The sequence below is a fragment of the Salmo salar genome, chromosome 04, assembly GCF_965601325.2.
Source record: "Salmo salar chromosome 04, fSalSal1, whole genome shotgun sequence".
Classification (NCBI taxonomy): domain Eukaryota; kingdom Metazoa; phylum Chordata; class Actinopteri; order Salmoniformes; family Salmonidae; genus Salmo; species Salmo salar.
Window position 1 is genome coordinate 53,862,108 of NC_138294.1, and position 24,344 is coordinate 53,886,451.

General features: G+C 40.5%; 1 protein-coding gene across 4 annotated transcripts in view; it reads right to left on the reverse strand.

Moving 5' to 3' along the window:
• Positions 1–2,434: 2,434 nt before the first annotated feature.
• The window catches only part of LOC106603304 (uncharacterized), a 72,374-nt gene continuing 50,464 nt past the window's right edge, over positions 2,435–24,344 (reverse strand). The window contains exons 3-8 of one of the 4 annotated variants that reach the window (XM_082974565.1): positions 6,927–6,962; positions 6,468–6,653; positions 6,333–6,355; positions 6,193–6,244; positions 5,512–5,627; positions 2,435–4,826 (exon numbers count right to left, since the gene is read on the reverse strand). In XM_082974565.1, coding sequence (XP_082830691.1) covers positions 4,566–4,826; positions 5,512–5,627; positions 6,193–6,244; positions 6,333–6,355; positions 6,468–6,653; positions 6,927–6,962 — 674 coding nt within the window. In that variant the 3' untranslated portion in view covers positions 2,435–4,565. Of the gene's footprint in view, positions 4,827–5,505; positions 5,637–6,192; positions 6,245–6,332; positions 6,356–6,467; positions 6,654–6,926; positions 6,963–24,344 lie in introns of all 4 variants that reach the window. The other 3 variants (XM_082974563.1, XM_082974562.1, XM_082974561.1) reach the window with 3 other exon arrangements.

Here is a 24,344-nt window from a genome sequence, read left to right on the forward strand (position 1 = left end):
TCCAGCCTGGTCTCATAGACTAGATGTAACATAGTAAACATAAATCTGGGACACTCAAATTAGTATATGTTACGTTTTGTGCGGGTTACATAAGACAGAAGGTTACTTAAGGCAAAAATGAAAGTAGGGTGGTTGGTTGGGGTGGGTGGGTAGGCGTATTATGTGAACATCTAGGAAGCCCACACCTCTCATCAAAGCCAACACCTCTCATCACCCCGAGAACACGATCCCCACAGTGAAGCATGGTGGTGGCAGAATCATGCTGTGGGGATGTTTTCATCAGCAGGGACTGGGAAACTGGTCAGAATTTAAGAAATGATGGATGGCGCTAAATACATGGAAATTCTTGAGGGAAACCTTTCAGTCTTCCAGAGATTTGAGACTGGGACGGAGGTTCACCTTCCAGCAAAAAAAGATGACTGCTATGGTGTGTGGTCATCCACACCCCTTCCCAAAATGGCTGCTGTGCCATTTACCGCTAAAGCAACACTCGAGTGGTTTAAGGGGAAACATTTAAATGTCTTGGAATGGCCTAGTCAAAGCCCAGACCTCAATCCAATTGAGAATCTGTGTTATGTCTTAAAGATTGCTGTACACCAGCGGAACCCATCTAACTTGAAGGAGCTGGAGCAGTTTTGCCTTGAAGAATGGGCAAAAATCCCAGTGGCTAGATGTGCCAAGCTTATAGAGACATACCCCGAGATACTTGCAGCTGTAATATGCACACTCAAGTTCCTAACAAAATAGTAAAAATGCCCAGGGGGGTGAATACTTTCGCAAGCCACTGTACATTTACTATGTTACGTCTACCCCTGAGTCCAGGTTGTCATGTCTTGCTCTCACCTTGCTCTCATATGTAATTAGAATTGAAGGGTAGTTTATTTGCCACTACTCTGCCCCCGGAACAGCCCCTCCCCTCCGCTTCTTTCTGCTGTAAGAACCCAGTGAGAACTATTCTACCCCAAAGCAAATCCTTCCTTTTGTTGGATCCCCAGCTTTGGATTGGGTGTTAGGAGTCTTGAGAGGTGAGAAATCATTCATGTTTATGAAAGGTGAATTTTGAGGTGTGAACTGACATGCAAAGGCTTGCCCTTCCTGTTCCTCTATTCATTCTTCTTAGAATGCTTATTCCTGGAATCCACCAAAGGAATAAGAGTATAGCCTACCCACACAAAATTACAGATAGTGTGTATTGGGTGTTGGAGAAGCAGGCAGACGTTTGAAGTCTTTGCTAAAAGGGCATATTTACAATTGATACGAGCAAATAGGCATTGATTTTAATTTCTTTCAAAATGACCTGACAAAAATGTCGATTCGTCCTTTATTTTGGTTCTCCCCATATCAAATCAGGGTTCCAAATGTTAATAGTGAGTTTCAATCATTATTGCATTTTTACCAAATATTCATATTTTAGAGATGGTACTCAAATACATGCTTCTATGCCACAAGTGTGTTTATTTATTACACTTAAATAATGATTCCTCTCTGTTTCTACTTTTCTGAATATGATTTCTTACCAAAAGGGGGCACTGTACATCAACAAAATGTGGCTCCAGTAATGGCTTCATAGTTGTCATTAGACAGGCTGGCATTACGCTGTACTTCTACGCATTCTTCTTCCTTTGCTGCTTAATTTAACGATGTGAACAGTTCCTTCACTGTCCTTGATCTGCAGACAAGTAAAGGGAGGCCCCAGCCCAGACTAACTCTGTGGAAAGACAATACAGTTTAGAATTTCTGGTAGTGGTGAAACAGAAGGATGGATTTTCCAGTGCCATAGAATCCACATCTACTGTCTCAATCTTTATCAGATGACAAAAGACACGTGTTAAAGATGGACTCCAGCTATTTTTGAACTTTTCCTGTTGAAAAACAAAATCCCAAGTTTATATACATTCATGTACACACTCTTGAGGGTAAGAAAACAGTGTTTTTTAGACACAACTGCCAACTTCAGGAGGTGGCCATTCAAGGAGTTGCACTCTGATTTCATCGGCTTCCCCCCTTGCTTGCAGGAACAATAGAGCAATAGTGCGAGGTCATGAGGATACCTGGACCACCTATTGAGATGTGCCTTTTGTTAAGTAAATAAAGTCATAAATGAGGTGAAAAGGAGTGTGTTGTTTAACGCTGGTTGATTGAGGTTACGCTTACACAGTCACACTAAGTATGTCCATGGCCCCCATGGGTGGAAAGGAAACAGCATCTTGCCTGCATCAAACCTGCTAAAAGTAACTTGCTGTAAGCTGCATAGAGTATATTTTCTGTATTTTAAAGAAGCAATATATACCTTAGTATGTCAATATATACCTCAGTACATCAATAGAGTAGGCTCATCCTTTCTCTTCTTTCTTTTAACAACTGCATTAAGTGTTGTTACAAAATACTATGTTATATAACAACTGTGAATTAAAATATTATAAAATCAATACAATTTACAAAAACAGAATTCTATTTTATATACATATTTACAATCACAACAGAGTATACAAATGTACATATTAGTCAACAAAGCAGGGAAACAATTATACCCTATTTACCTACAAACAATCCAAATAATTCATATCACAATACATACCACAATGTATTGAAACACTTCAACTAAACAGTGTTTGAATTAAAAGGACTATAGCTACCAGAGTTTGGGACAATTCTATCTTGACTCAACTTGACTCAGGCATTGAATTTAATCACAAAGCATGAATTGGAGAATTAACCATTCTAAGCACTGAATTGAACCAAACTAATTCTGATTGCTACACAACTAAAGTAATACTACAAGAACATGGTACACTCACTGCCCTTTTTGTCAGGTTTCTAAACTGAAAGTTGTAATGTTTGATACCATCTCTTATTGCAGACATTATGGATGATGTAGAATTTCTATAATAACTGAAAAGTAATACATTTGAACTTCAGTGGGTAATGGTCTTATCTACCTTTCCTTCCATAACGGTTATCAAACTAATTAAAAACAACTGGACAGGATTCTGCTTTTGTCACCAGTTTTCCAGAAGGTTGACTGCATGGTGATTGACCAAACCCTGTGGTATTTACAATACATGCACAGTGCAGAGCAGTTTCATAAACATCCAGAAACTGCATGTTGACAGATAATCTGTGCCCTTAAATGCTTCCTTAAAGACTAATGTGTTCACTCACATATAAACATGAACATGCAAAGGAGTTATATGCTGAAAAATGTTTTGACTGTGTGTGATATTCACAAAAGATTCAAGCTGTCTATGTATATGGAAAGACATAATTCTTCTGAGAAAAACTGAAACACAAATGGCCTTCCAGAAACAGGACATGACTGGTTCAGCTCAAAGGGAATGACAAGTGAATTGGTTATTTCAAACAAACCAAAGCATAACTAAATAAAGCAAAGAAATATAATGGCGTCCATGACAAGCCTTGGGAGCATGACCGGTCAACATAGTAACATGAAGAATGTCATTTTAGGTCATGTTAGTAATTTGGAAAAATAAATCTACAGTATTAATCTGGGTGATTCCATATTTGACAAACAACTTCATTTCAAACATAAAAGAAACATCCATAAAGACCTTGTTATTTAACAGAGAGAGAGAAAGAGAGAGGTAGAGAGAGGGAGAGGGATATATTTGCCTACAGATCAATAATTTGTTTTAATCAGTGCACATTCTAACAGAGAAATGTTTGTGCTTCAGCTGTGCATGTTCAATTCATCAGAGAACGTTCACACATTGTATTTCTATATTGTATTCAAAAGCTTTTACAGTATGTACCCATGTTACCTAACAACCTATATGACTCAGTGGATTGATACCACACCAACAATCACAACCACTTCTCCAAATAGGTTTAGTTTGGTAGATAAAAACAAGCATTCTACATTTGTTTAATAATGTATAACAGGTGTTTTATGTACTTTGCCATGACAGACAGTTCTTTTAGTGGAGACTTGAATGACTCCTGTCAACCTTGGTTCTCAAGCATGTTATGATCAGAGAAACCAAGTTATTCCCTATAAATGCACTATTCTAAAAGTAAAGCCTAATGTATTTTTCTTCCTGAAAAATCAGCAACTCCTCCCTTTCTTAATGCTTGACAAGTTGGGTGCATATTTGTCCATAATCAGCACCGAAGATCAGAGTCATCATCACTCTTTGGAAAGAATCTTCCACTCAGAGATAACAGGCAGTGTGTTAATATCATTAAACCATTACACCCTAATATCAGGTAGGGTGGGACCTATCAGCTCAGTAGTAGCCTGAGGACGGGGCCCAGCCTGAGGGTGGATACTGTATGTACTGTACATGTCAACTCAGTAGTAGCCTGAGGACGGGGCCCAGCCTGAGGGTGGATACTGTATGTACTGTACATGTCAACTCAGTAGTAGGTGGGCCTTCTCATCTCCTCATTGGTCGATATGTGATAGATGGTGGTGATGGTTGTAGAGGCAGAGTAGAGTCGGTGGAGTCTCCCCCAAACCATAGATGGATATGGTGGTTGAGGGTTGGGGCTGGTTGAGGGTTGGGTCCTGATTTGACAGTCAGTTTGGTGGGTCTGTGTCTGCTTCTTCAGGAGTGGCTGGCTGGGGGGGCCTCCCCGAGTCGGATGCTCCCCAGGAAGGTGGTGTGGTTGGTCATGCTAATGGAGGTGTCCTCGTACACCATCCTGATGGAGATCTTCTGCCGGGCACGCAGCAGACACACCCCAGCCGTGTAGCAAGTGTTGAACTTGCGCTGTCCAGTCTCGATGCTCCGTGTACAGCGCAGGAACGGCGTCTTGTCCACCATCACCTCATAGCTAGCAATGTCAGTGAAGTTGAGGTAATAAACCTGGTAGTAAAAGTTATGTGGAGACAAACATGCTATAAATATTGTGTTTAATTCAGAGAGAATAACACAAATATGCACTCTTAGAAAAAAAGGTGCTATCTAGAACCTATAAGGGTTCTTCGGCTGTCCCCATAGGAGAACCCTTTGAAGAACCCTTTCTGGTTCAAAGTAAGAGCGTGAGCATGCAGATAATGAACTAGACTACTTATATAACTTAATAGGTAATTAACAATGCTTTTATTTACAATCATAAAATATAGCAGGCAAACTGGGCAAATTACCACAGAATATGATCCACTTTGTACAAGGTGGATCACATTGAAGGGCATGCAATACATTCACTTCACTCATCCAGACATTTCCCTCTGCAGCCAAGAGCACTGACAAAATCAACCACCTGAGTTCTGAGAAATGTTGCCTACAGTATGCCAGGTAATTTCAATTGAATACTTGCTAAAGTAATTTCATGGGGAAATCTAATTTGGATTTCTGAATAAGAAAGTTTAGGCTCAAAGCTAAGGAGTCTGTATAGATTATGCCTCAGTATGGTAGGCCTTACAACAGCCAATTTAGATATTTTGACCTAACCATTGAGATAGCATAATCCACTGGGACTGCAGAGAGAAAGGACGAGTGACATGCAGGCGATAGGAAGAGTTAGGCCCAAGACCATACTCACTTCTACCTGACTATAGATGAAGTAGGTACCATCTACCAGCACCTCTAGCTCCCCAGACCGCGAGTGCATCTTGAACACCTTGTGATGCATGGATATCATTTTCCAGTTTCTCAGTACGCCTTCTGAAAGATCTCAGCGTGAGAAAAGGGCAGTCACTTAACATCCGTCGTTGCCATACAATTACAGACAGGGTTCTTCATTGTTGCATTGTCAAAAAAGAAACTACAGTAAATACAATATGTGTGTTTTTCTCCAGCAGTGAATTCATGTTTTTTTATCTCCCCTTTTTTTGTGGTATCCAATTGGTAGTTACAGTCTTGTCTCATCGTTGCAACTCCCGTACGGACTCAGGAGAGGCAAAGGTCGAGAGCCGTGCGTCCTCCGAAACACAAGCCAACCAAGCAGCACTGCTTCTTGACACAATGCCCACTTAACCCGGTAGCCAGCCGCACCAATGTGTCGGAGGAAACACAGTACACCTGGCGACTGTGTCAGCGTGCACTGCGCCCGGCCCGCCATAGAAGTCACTAGTGCACCATGGGACAAGGAAATCCCTGCTGGCCAAACCCTCCCCTAACCCGGACGATGCCGGTCCAATTGTGCACCGCCCCATGGGTCTGACAGTAAATTTGGCTTGTTTTCATCCATTAAGTGATGTGACCAGAGTATCTAAAATTTAACTCTTACCTTCCTTGACCTGGATTGTTGTTTCCTGGCCTTGGAGATGTACCACTGCAGGCTGTAACACAACAAGAAAGAATAGATTCTTCGAAAAGTGGACATACATAAATAAAATTAATCATCAGAACATTGAAAGGGTAACATACCTGGCTATCTCTGACTCTGCCCCCTGTACAGATTAAGAAACAATTACAATGTCAGTTTTTTTAATGAAAGGTTGAAAAACACAAATACATCTCAAATCAGGATTTGGGCCAAAGGGAATGAAACTGAGGAGGTACCTGAGGGTCCTTGAAGACCAGGGGGTCCCTGTGGCCCTGGGGGTCCAGCAGGGCCTGGCGGTCCGGGTGGTCCTGAGGGACCCATGGCGTTGTTCCCAGGGATACCTGGGATGCCAGGAATACCTGGTGGCCCCTGTGGCCCTGGAGGGCCTGGGGGGCCAGGTGCACCCGGAGGGCCTTTCTTGCCTAAAAAAAACAAGACATGGAAAGAAATCTGAATTAGTGAGTACTATGACATAAATGAAAATACAAACAACCTCCTCCTCACTGCACCATCACCTGTAGCAATGGAAGAGTTCACTTAAATTTTGCATCACCATGATAATATGGATGGTGACACTTTGCTTCTTGAAATATTTTGGGACTGTATTACCAGTGGACTAATGAAAAAAATACACAAATAGTTTTTGACAGAATTTAGGTGTAGATGTACAGTATAAATTATTTTGTGAACTTTACCTTTTTTCCTTTCTTTCCGTTTGTTTCCATGTGATTCTGAAAGAGATAGAACATACAGTTAGAGAGAATCAAACAAGTTAAGGTGGGTGCAGTACCTGCAGTACAATACAGGTTGAAAACACTCCCCCCGGCACAAGATATGCCACTTCTGTTCTCAAAGATATGTCTTTACAGCTTTCCATCTTTCCATCTCATCTCTCCCCTAGTCTAGATTGCAGAATTAAGTGATAAAGCCCGAGAAGACGGTGTTTGGAGGATATATTGGCATGGGTGTTGTTAGCAAACCGTGCCAATATATCCTCCAAACACTGGCTTCGAGGGCATTATTACTGGTTACCAACATATTCAAATAATGATTGACATATCTTCATTAACATTTCTTTTTTGATGAATTTATTCATGCTATTTAATCCTACCACAATATATAGTCCCGACACAAAAAGTTAATTCTACCGATTCAGTTGCCAGAGACACAACCCAGTCGTTCAGTCTTTTTGTTCTGTATCTATGGACGCGATCCCATCGTTCGTTCGAAACGTTCCATTTCTATACTGGCTGGCAAAGTTCTTATCCCTTACTTCCTAGCTAGCCAACTACGGCTAACTTACAGTCACATCAAACAGTGCAGCCAGAATAACAACAGTAGCTGCATTTGCATTTGTTTAGGCTGTTTTCTAGTGACATTTATTTGGACACATCTATAACAACGAGCTAATAAGGAGCGATTTCGCCTGGCATAGAAAATGTGCTCTCTGGTCAGGACACTGATGTTCAGAGCAGCTAGCCAACAACACAGCAAACCGAATCACTTGGAACTGAAGCTGGAAATACTGCAAACTAGCAGCTCTTCGTTTCGTTTGACCTAATTTCAATTGACATTTCTTTGTATATATCCCAAAAATTATGCCAGCTGATTCATGATTTCAACTGGCTGAGAATCGCTGCCTACCTGTCTGTCTGGCCCCGACTCCCGACACTTCCTTGCTATGGGACAGCTGGAGATCAAATTTGAATATGTAAACAATGTTGCAATTGTCGGAGAGACAGACAGCAAGGTTTGTACAAATCTCCGCTGTAGAAATCTAAATGTTAATCTAAAAGAAATGTGAGATAATGTCTAGTTGCTTTTTATAGTGGAGATCAAGTTTATAAATTGCCTGGCTGGGCTGATGAGACAGTGGATTGCGCAGTCAGATGGAACAGAGTAAATAGGCCTTTTAACATCATAGATTTAGCCCGTGGTAACTTGTGGAATAGACACCGGCTGGAATGTGGTTTTAACCAATAAGCATTCAGTATTAGACCCACCCGTTGTATAATTAAAAATATAGAGTCATATATTACTGTAGAAGCATGCAGAGCAAATGATTGGAGTTAGCTTGAGGTGGTTTGTACCTAACACAAGGTGAACCCAACTGATATCAAAAGGAATCAACATGCTATTGTCCTGAAATGAATATGATTTACTCTCAACAAACACGATTTAAAAATTGTCTGTCCATAAAATTAGAAGGCGTACTTTTCCAAGGACAGCCATTATCTCTCCATTCCTTGTATATGTACTGTATCAAGATAACGTCTTGAGACATAAATAGATTTTCTCCTAAAAAATCTTTCATGTGTGATAAAAAATCTGGAACACGTTAGGAGTGAAACATCTGAAATGCCAAAAGTCTTTGTCTGTGTATCACAGGAGAGCAGGAGGTGGTCTGGGAGTAATTATAATTGAAAGACTCAGGAATTTTACTGATTTGAGGAAAATATCTCTAAAAGGCGGTTTTCATTGTTTATACTGCTGTATGTTGCAGTTAGGGATGTAAAGATACCGGTAATTTACCAAAGTTACCGAAACTTCATTTTGTTAATGAAGAGAAAATATATGACAATCTATCGTAACTTTGGTAATTTATACTTGAATAACTAAAAAAATGTATTCATATATAGTATTAATTTATTATATCTATTACATGAGTTTCTAGACCATATGGTTAAAGAGAAAATAGCCTAATTAATGAAAAGATCATCTAAATCAACAATGGCATTATATTTTATTCACTTTGCAACTCTTCTAACTATTGACTGTGTTCACAACCACCAGTTTGACGCCAAAATATTGACAACAAATACATATTGACATAGTAAAATAAATAAAAGTGTGTAAAAAACATATAAAGGATATTTCATGCTGAAACCCTCATATTAAACATCAATGATATTCACTAAGCTGATGGTTTATATTTAGGATAATGTTTTACAGCTTTGTCATTCTATTTTTAATTTTAAAATCATCGTATTTAATTGTTTCATTTATTTTTCATGTGATAAACCCACACAGTGGGCAAGAGATAATTACAGATGACTGAAGTACCCAAAAAGGCCACTAGATGTCTTGTGATGGATTACATAAAATCCTTGAAAGATAGTTTATTGGTAAACTTCTGTTTCCAGTAATATACCCTCCCTTTGCAACCCTAGTTGCAGTTGCGTTGGCTATGTCAAACAACACAAACAGAGAGTTTGAGTTTTCCATCCTTTGAGAAGCTTTTCTTCCTAGTTTTGACATGGAATGAAAATAACCTAAGTGTGTTACATGCGTCATAAAAACAACTTTCAAGAAAGCAAATCTGGAGATATGTCACATTCCAAAAGTTAGAGGAATATTTTTGAACAGACTTTCAGAAAGAAATTATTTTCAGAGATGTTCAAAAATCCCAATCATTGTGCCTGACGACTCACACTAAATTCTTCAGCTGATCTGTCATTTGCTACATACATCAGTTTGAGAAAGCCATCATTGAAGTCAGTTATCGTGATTTTTATTTTATTTAACTAGGCAAGTCAGTTAAGAACAAATTCTTATTTTCAATGATGGCCTAGGAACAGTGCTTCAACTGCCTTGTTCAGGGGTAGAATGACAGATTTTTACCTTGTCAGCTTGGGGATTTGAACTTGCAACCTTTCCGGTTATTAGTCCAACGCTCTAACCACTAGGCTACGCTGCCACCCTGTGTAGTCTAGTGGTTAAGGAGCATGAGGGGTATTGTACAAAACTAAACAAAGTCATCAGTGATTGGATCGTCTCTAACCAATCAGAGTATCAAAGCCAATTACACATTTTCAAACTGCTGCTTCACCATGTGTGTTCTGGCTCTGGCCGAACCCATCGGTTTCTGGACCAATCAGATGGCCCAAATTTGTTCGTATTCGGTTAAGGGTCGGGGAGGTACTCAAATCCAGACTCACTGTGGAGAAGAAACTAACATCTGTGGGCGTAGCGTTTGGCCAGAGCATTTGGCCAGAGTCTGGGTAGCCAGGCAAGCTCATGAGGGCCCTGATATGAAACACTTGTTATTAATTAATAGTGAGAGATGCTGTGGCACTGTGCCCACTGCTGTGCTCTGTGGTATATTTGGAGCTGTTTCTTTGTATAAGAGTGTGTTAGGGTTTCCCGAAAACAACTTCTCTAACCACAGCTTTCATAGCTGCCAGGTACTGCAAGCATGGGACTGGCTGAACACAATGTAATTAATGTTAGGACTCCAAAAACAATAAGACTTGGATGTTACTGGACCCGTATCAGAGTCTAGGATGGACAGTCAAAGTAAAATGGCCTGTAATGACTGCACAGCACACGTCGTTTCTTGTAGTTGAATTGCAAGAATGGACCCATTAAAGCGCTGCAATTATACAATTTGAAAAGAATACCCTAACAACCTTGCTCAACTCATATAAATAACATCTGTGCAGCAACTAAGTGAAAATATGCAAGAAGACTGTCAATCACACTGTAAGACCTGTGATATACTTGTGTGCCTGTTTGGCTTAGAAGTCATTTTTCAATAAATGTCATAATTTTGCTGTTTTAATTACCATTGTTTCTTAATGTTGTCTAGATGTCTTCTCACACAATCTATTTTTGTCAATTCATAAGCGTTCAAAAGTATGAAGAACAATTTGCTTAAGACACTAGCTTTCAAGTTTGTATTTATTCCAGATGACTTTCTTTCCAAATTAGTTCAATAGTTTCTTTGATGAGCAAAATAAATGTATACCATGGCCAACTATGCATCCGAATGGTGAATAACTCTACAGTGAAGACGAAAAAAATTGACCGCACACGGAACAGACTCCAAAACATTCCAATTCACTGGATCTTCCTTTGTTTTGTGCATACAGGCCCAACTGTGCTAAAATATCAAAAACTCTACACGCAGGAACTATATTGTATAAAGAAGATAGAAGTGCACCTCATATTAAGGGAAACTGTCCACCTACAGCACCACCCAGTAATTCATCTGCACAAAATCCTAGCAAAGAAATCGCTGAATTGGTCATAGCCAGAAAAGAGCCAAAATGAGAATTACTCAACTTACACATTTGTTGGATCAGTGATAACACTTTTTACTTTGTTTTCATTGGCAGCCATCTAGGAAATGACTGTTTTACTGGAAAGAGGATTAGAAAGCCAGGAGCACAGTTGATTTCACCAACTTCTATAGATGCACAATCTAGAGCATTTTTTCAGGCTGCATCGCCTGGTACTGATGTGTTGGGCTGTACCGCCTGGTACTGCAACTACTTTGCCTGCTACAGCATGGCTCTCCAGAGGTGGTGCGGTCAGCCCAACGCATCACTGGGGAAACACTGCCTGCCCTCCAGGACATCTACAGCACCCGGTGTCATAGGAAGGCCAAGAAGAACCTTAGGCACCCGTGCCACGGTCTGTTCACTCTGCTACCATCTAGCAGACAGAGACAGTACAGGGGTATCAAAGACAGGACCGAGAGATTGAAAAAACAGCTTGTTCAACAGACCATCAGACTGTTGAACAGCCATCACTAGTCAGCCACTGCCCGGTACTCTGCCTGGCACCTTAGAGACTGTCACTAGCCTGCTACCACCTGGTACTCCCGTGCACCTTAGAGACTATCACAAGCCAGCTACCACCTGGTACTCCGCTGCACCTTGGAGACAGTCACTAGCCCGCTACCACCTGGTACTCCCCTGCACCTTAGAGACGTCTGCGCCATGTACAGTGCCTTCAGAATGTATTCACACCCCTTGACTTTTCCCACATTTTGTTGTGTTACTGCATGATTTTAAAATTGATTGAATTTTCGATTTTGTGTCAATACTCCACACAATACCCCACAATGTCAAAGTGGAATTAAGTTTTTTGAATTTTTTACTATTTACAGTGCCTTGAAAAAGTATTCATCCCCTTTGGTGTTTTTCCTATTTTGTTGCATTACAACCTGTAATTTAAATAGATTTTCATTTGGATTTCATGTAATAGTTATACACAAAATAGTCCAAATTGGTGAAGTGAAATGAAAAAAATTACTTGTTTCAAAAAATTCAAAACAATAAAAAATGGAAAAGTGGTGCGTGCATATGTATTCACCTCACCCCCTTTGCTATGAAGCCCCTAAATAAGATCTGGTGCAACCAATTACCATCACATAATTAGTTAAATAAAGTTCACCTGTGTGCAATCTAAGTGTCACATGATCTGTCACATGATCTCAGTATATATACACCTGTTCTGAATGGCCCCAGAGTCTGCAACATCACAAAGCAAGGGGCACCACCATGCAAGCGGCACCATGAAGACCAAGGAGCTCCCCAAACAGGTCAAGGACAACGTTGTGGAGAAGTACAGATCAGGGTTGGGTTATAAAAAAATATCTGAAACTTTGAACATCCCACGGAGCACCATTAAATCCATTATTAAAAAATGGAAAGAATATGGCATCACAATAAACCTGTCAAGAGAGGGCCGCCCACCAAAACTCATGGACCAGGCAAGGAGGGCATTAATCAGAGGCAACAAAGAGACCAAAGATAACCCTGAAGGAGCTGCAAAGTTCAACAGCGGAGATTGGAGTATCTGTCCATAGGACCACTTTAGAGTACACTCCACAGAGCTGGGCTTTACAGAAGAGTGGACAGAAAAAAAGCCATTGCTTAAAGAAAGAAATAAGAAAACATGCTTGGTGTTCGCCAAAAGGCATGTGGGAGACTCCCCAAACATATGGAAGAATGTACTCTGGTCAGATGAGACTAAAATGTAGCTTTTTGGCCATCAAGGAAAACGTATGTCTGGCGCAAACACCTCATCACCACGAGAACACCATCCCCACAGTGAAGCATGGTGGTGGAAGCATCATCGGCAGGGACTGGGAAACTGGTCAGAATTGAAGGAATTATGGATGCCGCTAAATACAGGGAAATTCTTAAGGGAAACCTGTTTCAGTCTTCCAGAGATTTGAGACTGGGACAGAGGTTCGCCTTCCAGCAGGACAATGGCCCTAAGCATACTGCTAAAGTAACACTCGAGTGGTTTAAGGGGAAACATTTAAATGTTTTGGAATGGCCTAGTCAAAGCCCAGACCTCAATCCAACTGAGAATCTGTGTTATGACTTAAAGATTGCTGTACACCAGTGGAACCCATCCAACTTGAAGGAGCTGGAGCAGTTTTGCCTTGAAGAATGGGCAAACATCCCAGTGGCTAGATGTGCCAAGCTTATAGAGAAAACCCCAAGAGACTTGCAGCTGTAATTGCTGCAAAAGGTGGCTCTACAAAGTATTGACTTTGGGGGGGTGAATAGTTATGCACGCTCAAGTTCAGTTTTTTTGTCTTATTTATTTTTTGCCCAGGGAGGGGAATACTTTCGCAAGCCACTGTAATTACAAATGAAAAGCTGAAATGTCTTGAGTCAAAAGTATTTAACCCAAAAGTATTTAACCCTTTTGTTATGGCAAGCCTAAATAATTTCAGGAGTAAAAATGTGCTGAACAAGTCACATAATAAGTTGCAGGGACTCACTCTGTGTTCAATAAGTAAGGGATAATCAACGAGGGGCTATGTGTTCTATGGAAAAAATTATAAATTACGTGGAAGGTGTGTCCCACGACGCGCTAGCGGAGTGGAACTTAACTTTCACGGCGTTGCATTGTCTTTCATAGAACGTATAGAGCCCCGAGTTGATTATCCCTTTCCTACCATGGCTATAATTTAACAGATTTGCAGCTACTAAATGTGTCAATTTGCAGGTAAAAATGTGTTCAAGTTCCACTGAAGGAGCTAGCAAGTTGACTAGATAGCTACAATAGTCGGCGTGGTAACCAAACAAACAGACTTGCAAGTTTAGCTAATCAAACCATCAGTCCTAGCTTGCCATTATAAAAAAATCTAATTCAACAATGCCAATAATACTTCCAATTCGACAAAAGCAGCTCAGACATAAAACATGTAAGAATGAACTATAGCCATTCAATTCTACCGTGCAAAATATACTGTGTGTTATAGGGAAATAATGCACGCTCCAGAATGCCCTTCAAGCCAATCAGAAAAAAGTATTCAACAATGCCATGGTTTAATAATTTTTAACATAATTTATGAATGACTACCTCATCTCTGTACCCCACACGTGCTATTATCTGTAAGGTCCCTCAGTCGAGTAGTGAATTTGAAACACAGATTCAACCACAAAGACCAGGGAGTTTTTCCAATGCCTCACAAAGAAGGGCACCGATGGGTAGATGTGTAAACATCTGAGCGTAGTGAAGTTATTAATTACACTTTGGATGGTGTATCAATACACCCATTCACTACAAAGATACAGGCGTCCTTCCTAACTTAGTTTCCGGAGAGAAAGGAAATCGCTCAGGGATTTCACATTGTTGTTACTACAGAATACTAACCTAAATGACAGAGTGAAAAGAAGAAAGCCTGTACAGCATAAACATATTCCAAAACATGCATCCTACTTGCAATGAGGCATTAAAGTAAAACTGCAAAATGTGGCAAAGAAATTAACTTTACGTCCTGAATACAAAGCGTTATGTTTGGGGCAAATCCAACACATCACTGAGTAGTACCACATATTTTCAAGCATGGGAGTGGCTGCATCATGCTATGGGTATGCATGCCATCGGCAAGGACTAAGGAGTTTTTTTAGGATAAAAAAAAACGGAATAGAGCTAAGCACAGGCAAAATCCTAGAGGAAAACCTGGTTCAGTCTGCTTTCCAACAGACACTGGGAGACAAATTTACCTTTCAGCAGGACAATAACCTAAAACACAAGGCCAAATACACTGGAGTTGCTTACCAAGATGACATTTAATGTTCCTGAGTGGCTTAGTTAGTTTTGACTTAAATCGGCTTAAAAATCTATGGCAAGACTTGAAAATGGCTGTCTAGCTATGATTAACAACCAATTTGACAGAGCTTGAAGAATTAAAAAAATAATAATAATGTGCAAATATTGTACAATCCAGGTGTGCAATGCTCTTAGAGACTTACCCAGGAAGACTCACTGCTGTAATCGCTGCCAAAGGTGATTCTAACATGTATTGACTCAGGGGTGTGAATACTTATGTAAATTAGATATTTCTGTATTTCTTTTTCAAAAATGTGCTAAAATGTCTAAAAACATGTTTTCACTTTGTCATAGTTTATTGTGTGTAGATGGTTGAGAAAATAAATCTATTGAATCCATTTTGAACAACAAAATGTTGTAATAAGTCAAGGGGTATGAATAATTTCTGAAGGCACTGTATATAGAAACATTGAACACTGGTCACTTTAACAATGTAACGATGTGTGCTGAGAGTCGGGTGTTTTAATAAATAAATGGAACATAATACAAATCAAGAAACACGGACAATGCACAGACCTGAAACAGAAACAATGACGACTGGGGAAGAAACCAAAGGGAGTGACATATAAAGGGCAGGTAATCAAGGAGGTGATGGAGTCCAGATGAGTATCATTATGCGCGTAACGCTGGTGACAGGTGTGCGCCCTAACGCGCAGCCTGGTGACCAAGAGGCCGGAGAGGGAGCACACATGACAGTACCCCCTCCCCAACGCGAGGCTCCAGCCACAGGACACCGACCAAGATGACGATCCCGTGGATCAGGAGCGGACCGGTCACCTCTGCTGAGGCGCAGAAACCTGACAAACCAGCTGAGGAGTGAGTGCCTGAGATCTCCCCAGTTGCCTCGTTTGAGGCACGGGAACCTGTTCACCCAGCTTAGGCATGGGAGCCTATCAAACCCGCTGAGGCATGGGAGCCTACAAACCGGTAGCTCCCAGGTAGCTCCGGCTCCAACACGTGTGTGCTGAGAGTCGGAAAGCAAGTTCAGGGAGTGAGTGTTTTAATAGATGAACGTAACATAATACAAAACACGAACAATGCACAGACATGACACTGGAACAGAAACAATGACACCTGGGGAAGGAACCAAAGGGAGTTGTCACATTGGTATGAAAGTTCGGGAGACAGGCACAGGATTGCGTAATAGGGGTTATTATTAAGCCCAAATTACAATGTGCCGTGTAAAAGCTCGGGGACGAAGACCAAACAAACACGTAACAAAACACAGGGTAGAAACCCGAAACAAAAGAGCAAGGAGTACCTCGAATAAATAACACGCGCACAATGATTAACACACGGGACGAGACCCGTAATCATCTGCGCAATCCCAATAGCACGAAAGCCAAAACACACAGCACAGGTACTCACACGCACCACACAACATAGTAACAATAATCGACCGCCCAATGGAAACCAAAGGGCACACTTATACAAGTACTAATCAGTGGGAATACGGGACAGGTGTACGTAATGAAAGTTCTGGAGGGATCCGTGACAGGAGTGACATATATATAGGGAAGGTAATCAGGGAAGTAATGTAGTCCAGGTACAGTAAGTCTGGTGACAGGTGTGCGCCATCACGAGGAGCCTGGTGACCTTGAGGCCGGAGAGTGAGCACACGTGACAAACAATGTTTGCATACTGTTTTACCCACTTTATATGTATATACTGTATTGTAGTAATGACTCATCCTATATAACTACTGCTGTACACACTTTTTCAATCCATATACTGTCCATAATGTCTATACACACCATTTATATATATATATATATATATATATATATATATATATATATATATATATATATATATATATATATATATATATATATATTTATTTATTTATATACTGGACTCTGACATTGCTCGTTGTGATATTGCTCGTTGTGATATTTCTGATATTTGTCAACATTTAATTTAAAAATTACGTGTGTATTGTTATTGTATTGCTAGATATTATTGCACTGTAAGCATTTCGCTGCACCTACGATATCATCTGCAAATCTGTGTACGCGAACAATAAACTTTGATTTGATTTGAGATAAAAAAGCCTTCAGCAACCTCACAGTGTAACCAGTGTGAAATGGCTCGCTAGTTAGTTGAGCACACTAGCAGCGTTTCCATCGGTGATGTCACTCACTTTGAGATCTTGAAGTTGTTTTTTCCCTTGCTCTGCAAGGGCCGTGGCTTTTGTGGAGCGATAGGTAACGATGCTATGTGGGTGACTGTTGTTGTTGATGTGTGTAGAGGTTCCTGGTTCAAGTCCAGGTTCAGGCATGGAGAGTGATGGAAGCAATAGGCCTACTATTACATTGGTACTGTAATCCGGATCACTCAGTTAGGCTCTGCCCGGTTGCTGCGGCAAAGGGGGGTGAGTGAACCGGTGTGAAATGGCTAGCTAGTTAATGATACGCACTAGTAATGTTTCAATTGGTGATGTCACTTGCTCTGAGACAATGGAAGTAGTTGTTTCTCTTGCTCTGAAAAAGGTTGTGACTTTTGTGGTGCGATTGGTAAGGATGCTTCTTGGGTGACTCTTGTTGATGTGTGCTGAGGGTCCCTGGTTTGAGCCCAGGTTGGGGTAAAGAGAGGGACAGAAGCAATACAGATAGTTTGAAAAAAAACATATGTTGATTAATCATCAATCAGGTAAAATATTTGTGCTCTATATTTTTATATCAGTACCGAAATAACCATATGCATAGACCCTATGTGAGAAAGTACAAAATTATGTCTATTTTCACTGAGAAGTTCTGTGTATATTGACAGATTGTACTATGTGTATAACGAAACACTCCTTTGCTTGGTTTGAATGAAACATGCAATAGTTGGAGAGTGAGACGGAATCACTGATGCTTAAAAAACTATCTCTCCTCCATACTCTCAAGACTGTACTATATCAGTCAACATAGATAGTTTGTTACCAGTAGATAGATAGTTGCAGTAAAGCTTAAGCCCTTTTACTCTATAGCCATAAGTATGTTTTATGTTCAGGTTGTCAGCCACAAAATGTTGTCACGAAAGATCAACATGCCCACAGCATTGAACACACCCTGCCTTGACAATAGACTAGCGGTACATGTTGCTGAAGAAATCGTGGTCATTTTCAGCATCATACATTCTCCCCAGCAACAAGTTTACTCTTGTTGCTGGGGAGCACACACACACACACACACACACACACACACACACACACACACACACACACACACACACACACACACACACACACACACACACACACACACACACAATGCTCATTACTCAGCTGTTTTTACAACAGGTGTCCCCACTTAAGCACATGGCTCAGCACAGCCTCTAGAGGTGCACAAGGAATTTTATGGGTGGGGATATGGGTAATAAATACTGGTCAATGTGTTATGGAGAGGCAGGGGAACAGAACAACAAAGAGAGAGAACAAGGCTGTCCCCAGTGTGACACAGCTCTAATGGCCGTACAGTCATGAGAATTGATTTCTGAAAAGAATCCCCATCTGTAAACAGATTGTGACAAAAAAGTGGTAAAATGCTTTAATGAATGGAACAAATTAGCATCAAAGAGGGCCAACATTGAAAACACATTTTCACAACACGTACTACAAAAACACATCTGCTGTGAAATGGCTTGCAAAGGCAAACTGCATATTTATGAAGGCAAAGTGCATCTGACATGAAAGAGAAATTATTATTTTGGCAAATGCTTCAGTACCAGCTCCTTTGGTCTGATAACGCAGAGGGCTCTTTCAAGTCCTCTCCCAGGGCCAGCTGATTGACTTCCATCATTAACACATCCAGTAATGGTTAAACAGCTGAGGACTGCTGTATCCCACACTGTAGTGTTAACTGTTTACCATCAAAAGGTACACATGGTCCTTAGGTCGGTCTACCATTTGGAATCAATACAAAACATTTGCACTGGGGTAACCTCAGTTATTTTGGTTACATGTGACAGACACTGTTCTTACTAGCAGTTTGCACAGTCTGGCATATGTCAGATGTCACATCACACTGCCAAAAGCATATTTAGCTATGATGTTTGTTAGCATCCCAGCTAGCACATAACGTTCTGAGAACCATATGTTTCTTAGAACTTGGTGAGAGAGTGGTTGTCATATGGTTATTTTGTATACAACCTTCCCACAACTTTCTATGAATGGCGCAGGATTGTTGCTTGGCTTTGGAACATTCTCAGCACATTTAAGGAACTGGACAAAAAAAACATTTATTTTCTTGATATTTTATTACTATAACAGAAGGTTTACTAAAATGCCAAACATGGTTACATTTAATTCCATTTTTGGTAATGTTCTAGGAACATTCTCCAACTTTTTTGATGTTGGGAATGTTCTCAAATAGTTCGGGAAAACATTAAGAAACAATGTTCTTCTGTCGGAATTTCAGTACTTCAGTTAAATAAAGGTTAAAAATAAAAATAAAACTTCAGCATAACGTTTCCAATAGATTTTCTCATGGTTCTATTTATATGTATGTTCTCAAGTTGTTGTAAGAACGTTAAGAAACAAAGTTGTTCTGTGGGAATTTCAGTACTTAAGCATAATGTTTCCAACAGGTTTCCTTGTGGTTCTATTTAAAGTAATGTCCCCAAATATTAAGAAAAAATTAAGAAAACTTTCCATAAAAAACACAAGAAGACTTTAGTAACGTTCAGAGAACATTCTAAAAATGTTATTTAAAAACATATACATTCCGTTCTCAGCATCAACAAAACTCTATCCTCTATCTTGTTAAGTGTGTCCTGGTGTGTTGAACACGCCCACTAATTGGCCACACCTGATCTTAATTAGTGTTTGTTTCCTTTGAAATGTTGTTATTTTGAATAGACAAAAATGAACAGCTTTGTGTGTTAAAAAAAACATGGCATGCTAGCTCCATCCTGGTGGCACAGTAGAGTAATTCCATGGCTACAGATCAGAAAATCATAGGTTTGAATCTCACAGATGCCATGCCACAATAAAAAAATAAATGTGTTTGCATGATTAGTGCCTAAGCAAATACATTTCAAATGAAATTGTATTAGTCACATGTGCCGAATACAACAGATGTAGACCTTATAGTGAAATGCTTACTTGTGAGCCCCTAATCAACAATGCAGCTTTAAAAAATACAGATAAGAACAAGAAATAAAAGTAACAAGTAATTAAAGAGCAGCAGTAAAATAACAATAACGAGACTATATACAGGGGGTACCAGTACAGAGTCAATGTGCAGGGGCACCGGTTAGTTGAGGTATTGTGTACATGTATGTAGAGTTATTAAAGTGACTATGCATAGATGATAACAACAGAGAGTAGCAGCGGTGTAAAAGAGGGGGGAGGGGGGGCAATGCAAATAGTCTGGGTAGCCATTTAATTAGGTGTTTAGGAGTCTTATGGCTTGGGGGTAGAAGCTGTTTAGAAGCCTCTTGGACCTAGACTTGGTGCTCCGGTACCGCTTGCCGAGCGGTAGCAGAGAGAACAGTCTATGGCTAGAGTTGCTGGAGCCTTTGACAATTTTTAGGGCCTTCCTCTGACACTGCCTCGTATAGAGGTCCTGGATGGCAGGAAGATTGGACCCAGTGATGTACTGGGTCGTTCGCACTGCCCTCTGTAGTGCCTTGCGGTCGGAGGTCGAGAAGTTGCCATACCAGGCAGTGATGCAACCAGTCAGGATGCTCTCGATGGTGCAGCTGTAGAACCTTTTGAGGATCTGAGGACCCATGCCAAGTCTTTTCAGTCTCCTGAGAGGGAATAGGTTTTGTCGTGCCCTTTCACGACTGTCTTGGTGTGCCTGGACCATGTTAGTTTGTTGGTGATGTGGACACCAAGGAACTTGAAGCTCTCAACCTGCTCCACTGCAGCCCCATCGATGAGAATGGGGGCATGCTCGGTCCTCTTTTTCCTGTAGTCCACAATCACCTCCTTTGTCTTGATCACATTGAGGGAGAGGTAGTTGTCCTGGCACCACACGGCCAGGTCTCTGACCTCATCCCTATAGGGATGCCCTGAGGGGCCCCTCGTGTTGAGGATCAGAGTGGCGGATGTGTTGTTACCTACCCTTACCACCTGGGGGCGGACCGTCAGGAAGTCCAGGATCCAGTTGCAGAGGGAGGTGTTTAGTCCCAGGGTCCTTAGTTTATTGATTAGCTTTGAGGGCACTATGGTGTTGAACGCTGAGCTCTAGTCAATGAATAGCATTCTCACATATGTGTTCCTTCCGTCCAGGTGGGAAAGGACAGTGTGGAGTGCAATAGAGATTGCATCATCTGTGGATGATTCCATGTGTCCTATCTTTGCTTGGAGTTCAAAACAGTTAACCTAAGCTATTGAACATGTTCTCAGAATGTTTTTTAATTACCTTACCTTCTCAGAACGTTAATACAACCTCCCAGGAAAACATTCAGCGAACCATAGTAAAATGTTCTCAGAACAGGCAAAATTTTCACATCCGTTCTCAGAACGTTTAAAAAACGTTCAGTTTTACCGGTCAGGAACCTTAATGGCTTCGTTCCCAGAACTAATGGGCAACCAAAAACGTATGTTTCCACAACTTTCAAGGAAGCAAATGTGCTAGCTGGGATGTGTCAAACAAACACATTGGGATACACTCAATGGTAGATACATACCAGTCTCTCACTCAATTCATCTGTGTCATTAGTGAATTGAAATCTAGCAGCAAGAGAACAGAAACCAGATATAATGATGATCAAATGGATCAAAAAGAGAACATAAAGGGAGTCACTGTGTGAAAACACTCAACGTGTCAAACATTCTGGGTTGGGAGTATTCATGCTTGCTCAACGTAGCTATTACTCCAAAATAGCCCAATGTTGGGAAAAGATTTTAGCTTTCTGCTTCTTCTGTAAGTACAAACCGTACACATTGCAACACGTCTTTCCACAAAAAATTCTAATTAAAGGCACAAAGTAAACCTTGGCATGGCACAAAAATCGCTCTGACTGCCAAGAAGCCCTCACCAGTTGTCCAAATGGAATAGGATCTGCTTTGTGTAATCTCATACTGCATGGATCCTGCACAGTGCAGCTTTAACCTCCGAGCTCAGACTGTGATTCATGGCATGGGATTGTAATACATGGTCTTTCTTCATTTTAATCAAAATGAAAGAAGGACAGACCTGTCAGAAAGCAGGTGGGGGAAATTGTTAACATTCATTCCTTAGGCCTGAGATTGTTGAGCTTTGCTTTAAAGCTCAGTCTTAATTGAATATGCTTATAATGTAGAGCTAAACTCACATATCCAGGTAGCCTCAAAGTTAGAGTGTTGGGCCAGTAACCGCAAGGTTGCTGGTTGAAATACTGGATAATGTAAAAAAAAAAAGAACTATCATTGTAACCTTAAGCACAGTCCTTAATCTTAATTGCTCCAGGGGTGCTGTACAATTGTGACCCCACTACCTGCAGGTGTCTCAGGGGTATGCAAAAAAACTCAATTCTATTACCTACAACTATAAGCACCCCCCAAATTCTTATTATATCTATTAATTAATAAATCTATACTCAGCTTGTTCGATAACATTGTCTGTCTTGTTGCCTAATTTGGAAAGACCTTTTGACCAGGGCTGCTTCATCTGTTAAAAGTAATGTCCAAGAAATGTAATGGATATTAAGTTGAAATCAAATTGAACTATAAATGCCAGTTATTGAAGACAATGAGTCAGCCAATGGTCACATCTTAAAATGAGCTCTGCTCTCCCCTGCTCCATGCGAAGGGGAAAAACAGCATTATCTAATGTAGTGAGTTGGTGCTCCCAGTCCTGTCAAAGGCCTTGTCATGTAATGCTGTCTGAGTACATGGGTGCCCCAGGGGAACCTAATACAAGCAGAGAGCGGAGGAGGAGAACAGGGAGATGAGCCAATTGGTCAATCTGTCATCCCTCTGGCTAATTTTATTTAAAAAGAGTGAAGTTAGCCAGCAGCTTCATTATTGCAATTTGGACGGGTCTCACAGTAGGAGGCCTGATCGGTTGCGGGCCATTACACAGCAGTGTTTCAAATGACACTGGGAGACCAAAAATTACATCAAAACGTTATTGTATTTTCAGCCTGCCTCAGGCAAGTAATTGACCTTGGTGGATTTGTGAGGTACAGTGCCTTCAGAAAGTATTCACACCCCTTGACTTTTTCCACATTTTGTTGTGTTACAGCCTGAATTTAAAATGGATTTGTTGCGTTGAGATTTTTTGTCACTGGCCTACAGATAATAATGTTAAAGTGGAATTATGATTTTTGATGAATAGAATTCATAAAAAATGAAAAGCTGAAATGTCTTGAGTCAATAAGTATTCAACCCCTTTGTTATGGTGACTCACTTTGTGTGCAATAATAGTGTTTAACATGATTTTTGAATGACTACCTGTACCCCACACATATAGTTATCTGTAAGGTCCCTCAGTCGAGCAGTGAATTTCAAACACAGATTCAACCACAAAGACCAAAGAAAAGAAAGGCACCTGATGGTACAGTAGATGGGTAAAAAAAAATACATTGAATATCCCTTTGAGCATGGTGAAGTTATGAATTACACTTTGGATGGTGTATCAATACACCCAGTAACTTCAAAGATACAGATGTCCTTCCTAACTCAGTTACTGGAGAGGAAGGAAATCGCTCAGGGATTTTACCGTAAGGCCAATGGTGACTTTAAAAATAGTTTAATGGCTGTGATAGGAGAAAAATGAGGATGGATCAACAACATTGCAGTTACTCCACAATACTAACCTAATTGACAGAGTGAAAAGAAGAAAGCCTGTACAGAATACAAATATTCCAAAACATGCATTCTGTTTGCAATAAGACATTCAAGTAAAACTGCAAAAAATTGAACTTTTCGTTCGGAATACAAAGTGTTATGTTTAGGGCAAATCCAATACAATACATTAAAAAATAAATGTAATGGAGCTAAGACCAGCAAAATCCTAGAGAAAAACCTGTTTCAGTCTACTTTCCGACACTGGGAGATTAATTCACCTATCAGCAGGACAATAACCTAAAACCCAAGGCCAAATCAACACTGGAGTTGCTTACCAAGAAGGCAGTGAATGTTCCTGAGTGACTGAGTTACAGTTTTGACTTAAATTAGTTTGAAAATCTATGGCAAAACCTGAAAATGGTTGTCTAGCAATGATCAAAGACCAATTTGATGGAGCTTGAAGAATTTAGAAACTTACCCAGAAAGACTCTGTAATCGTTGCCAAAGGTGCTTCTAACATGTATTGACTCAGGGGTGTGAATAC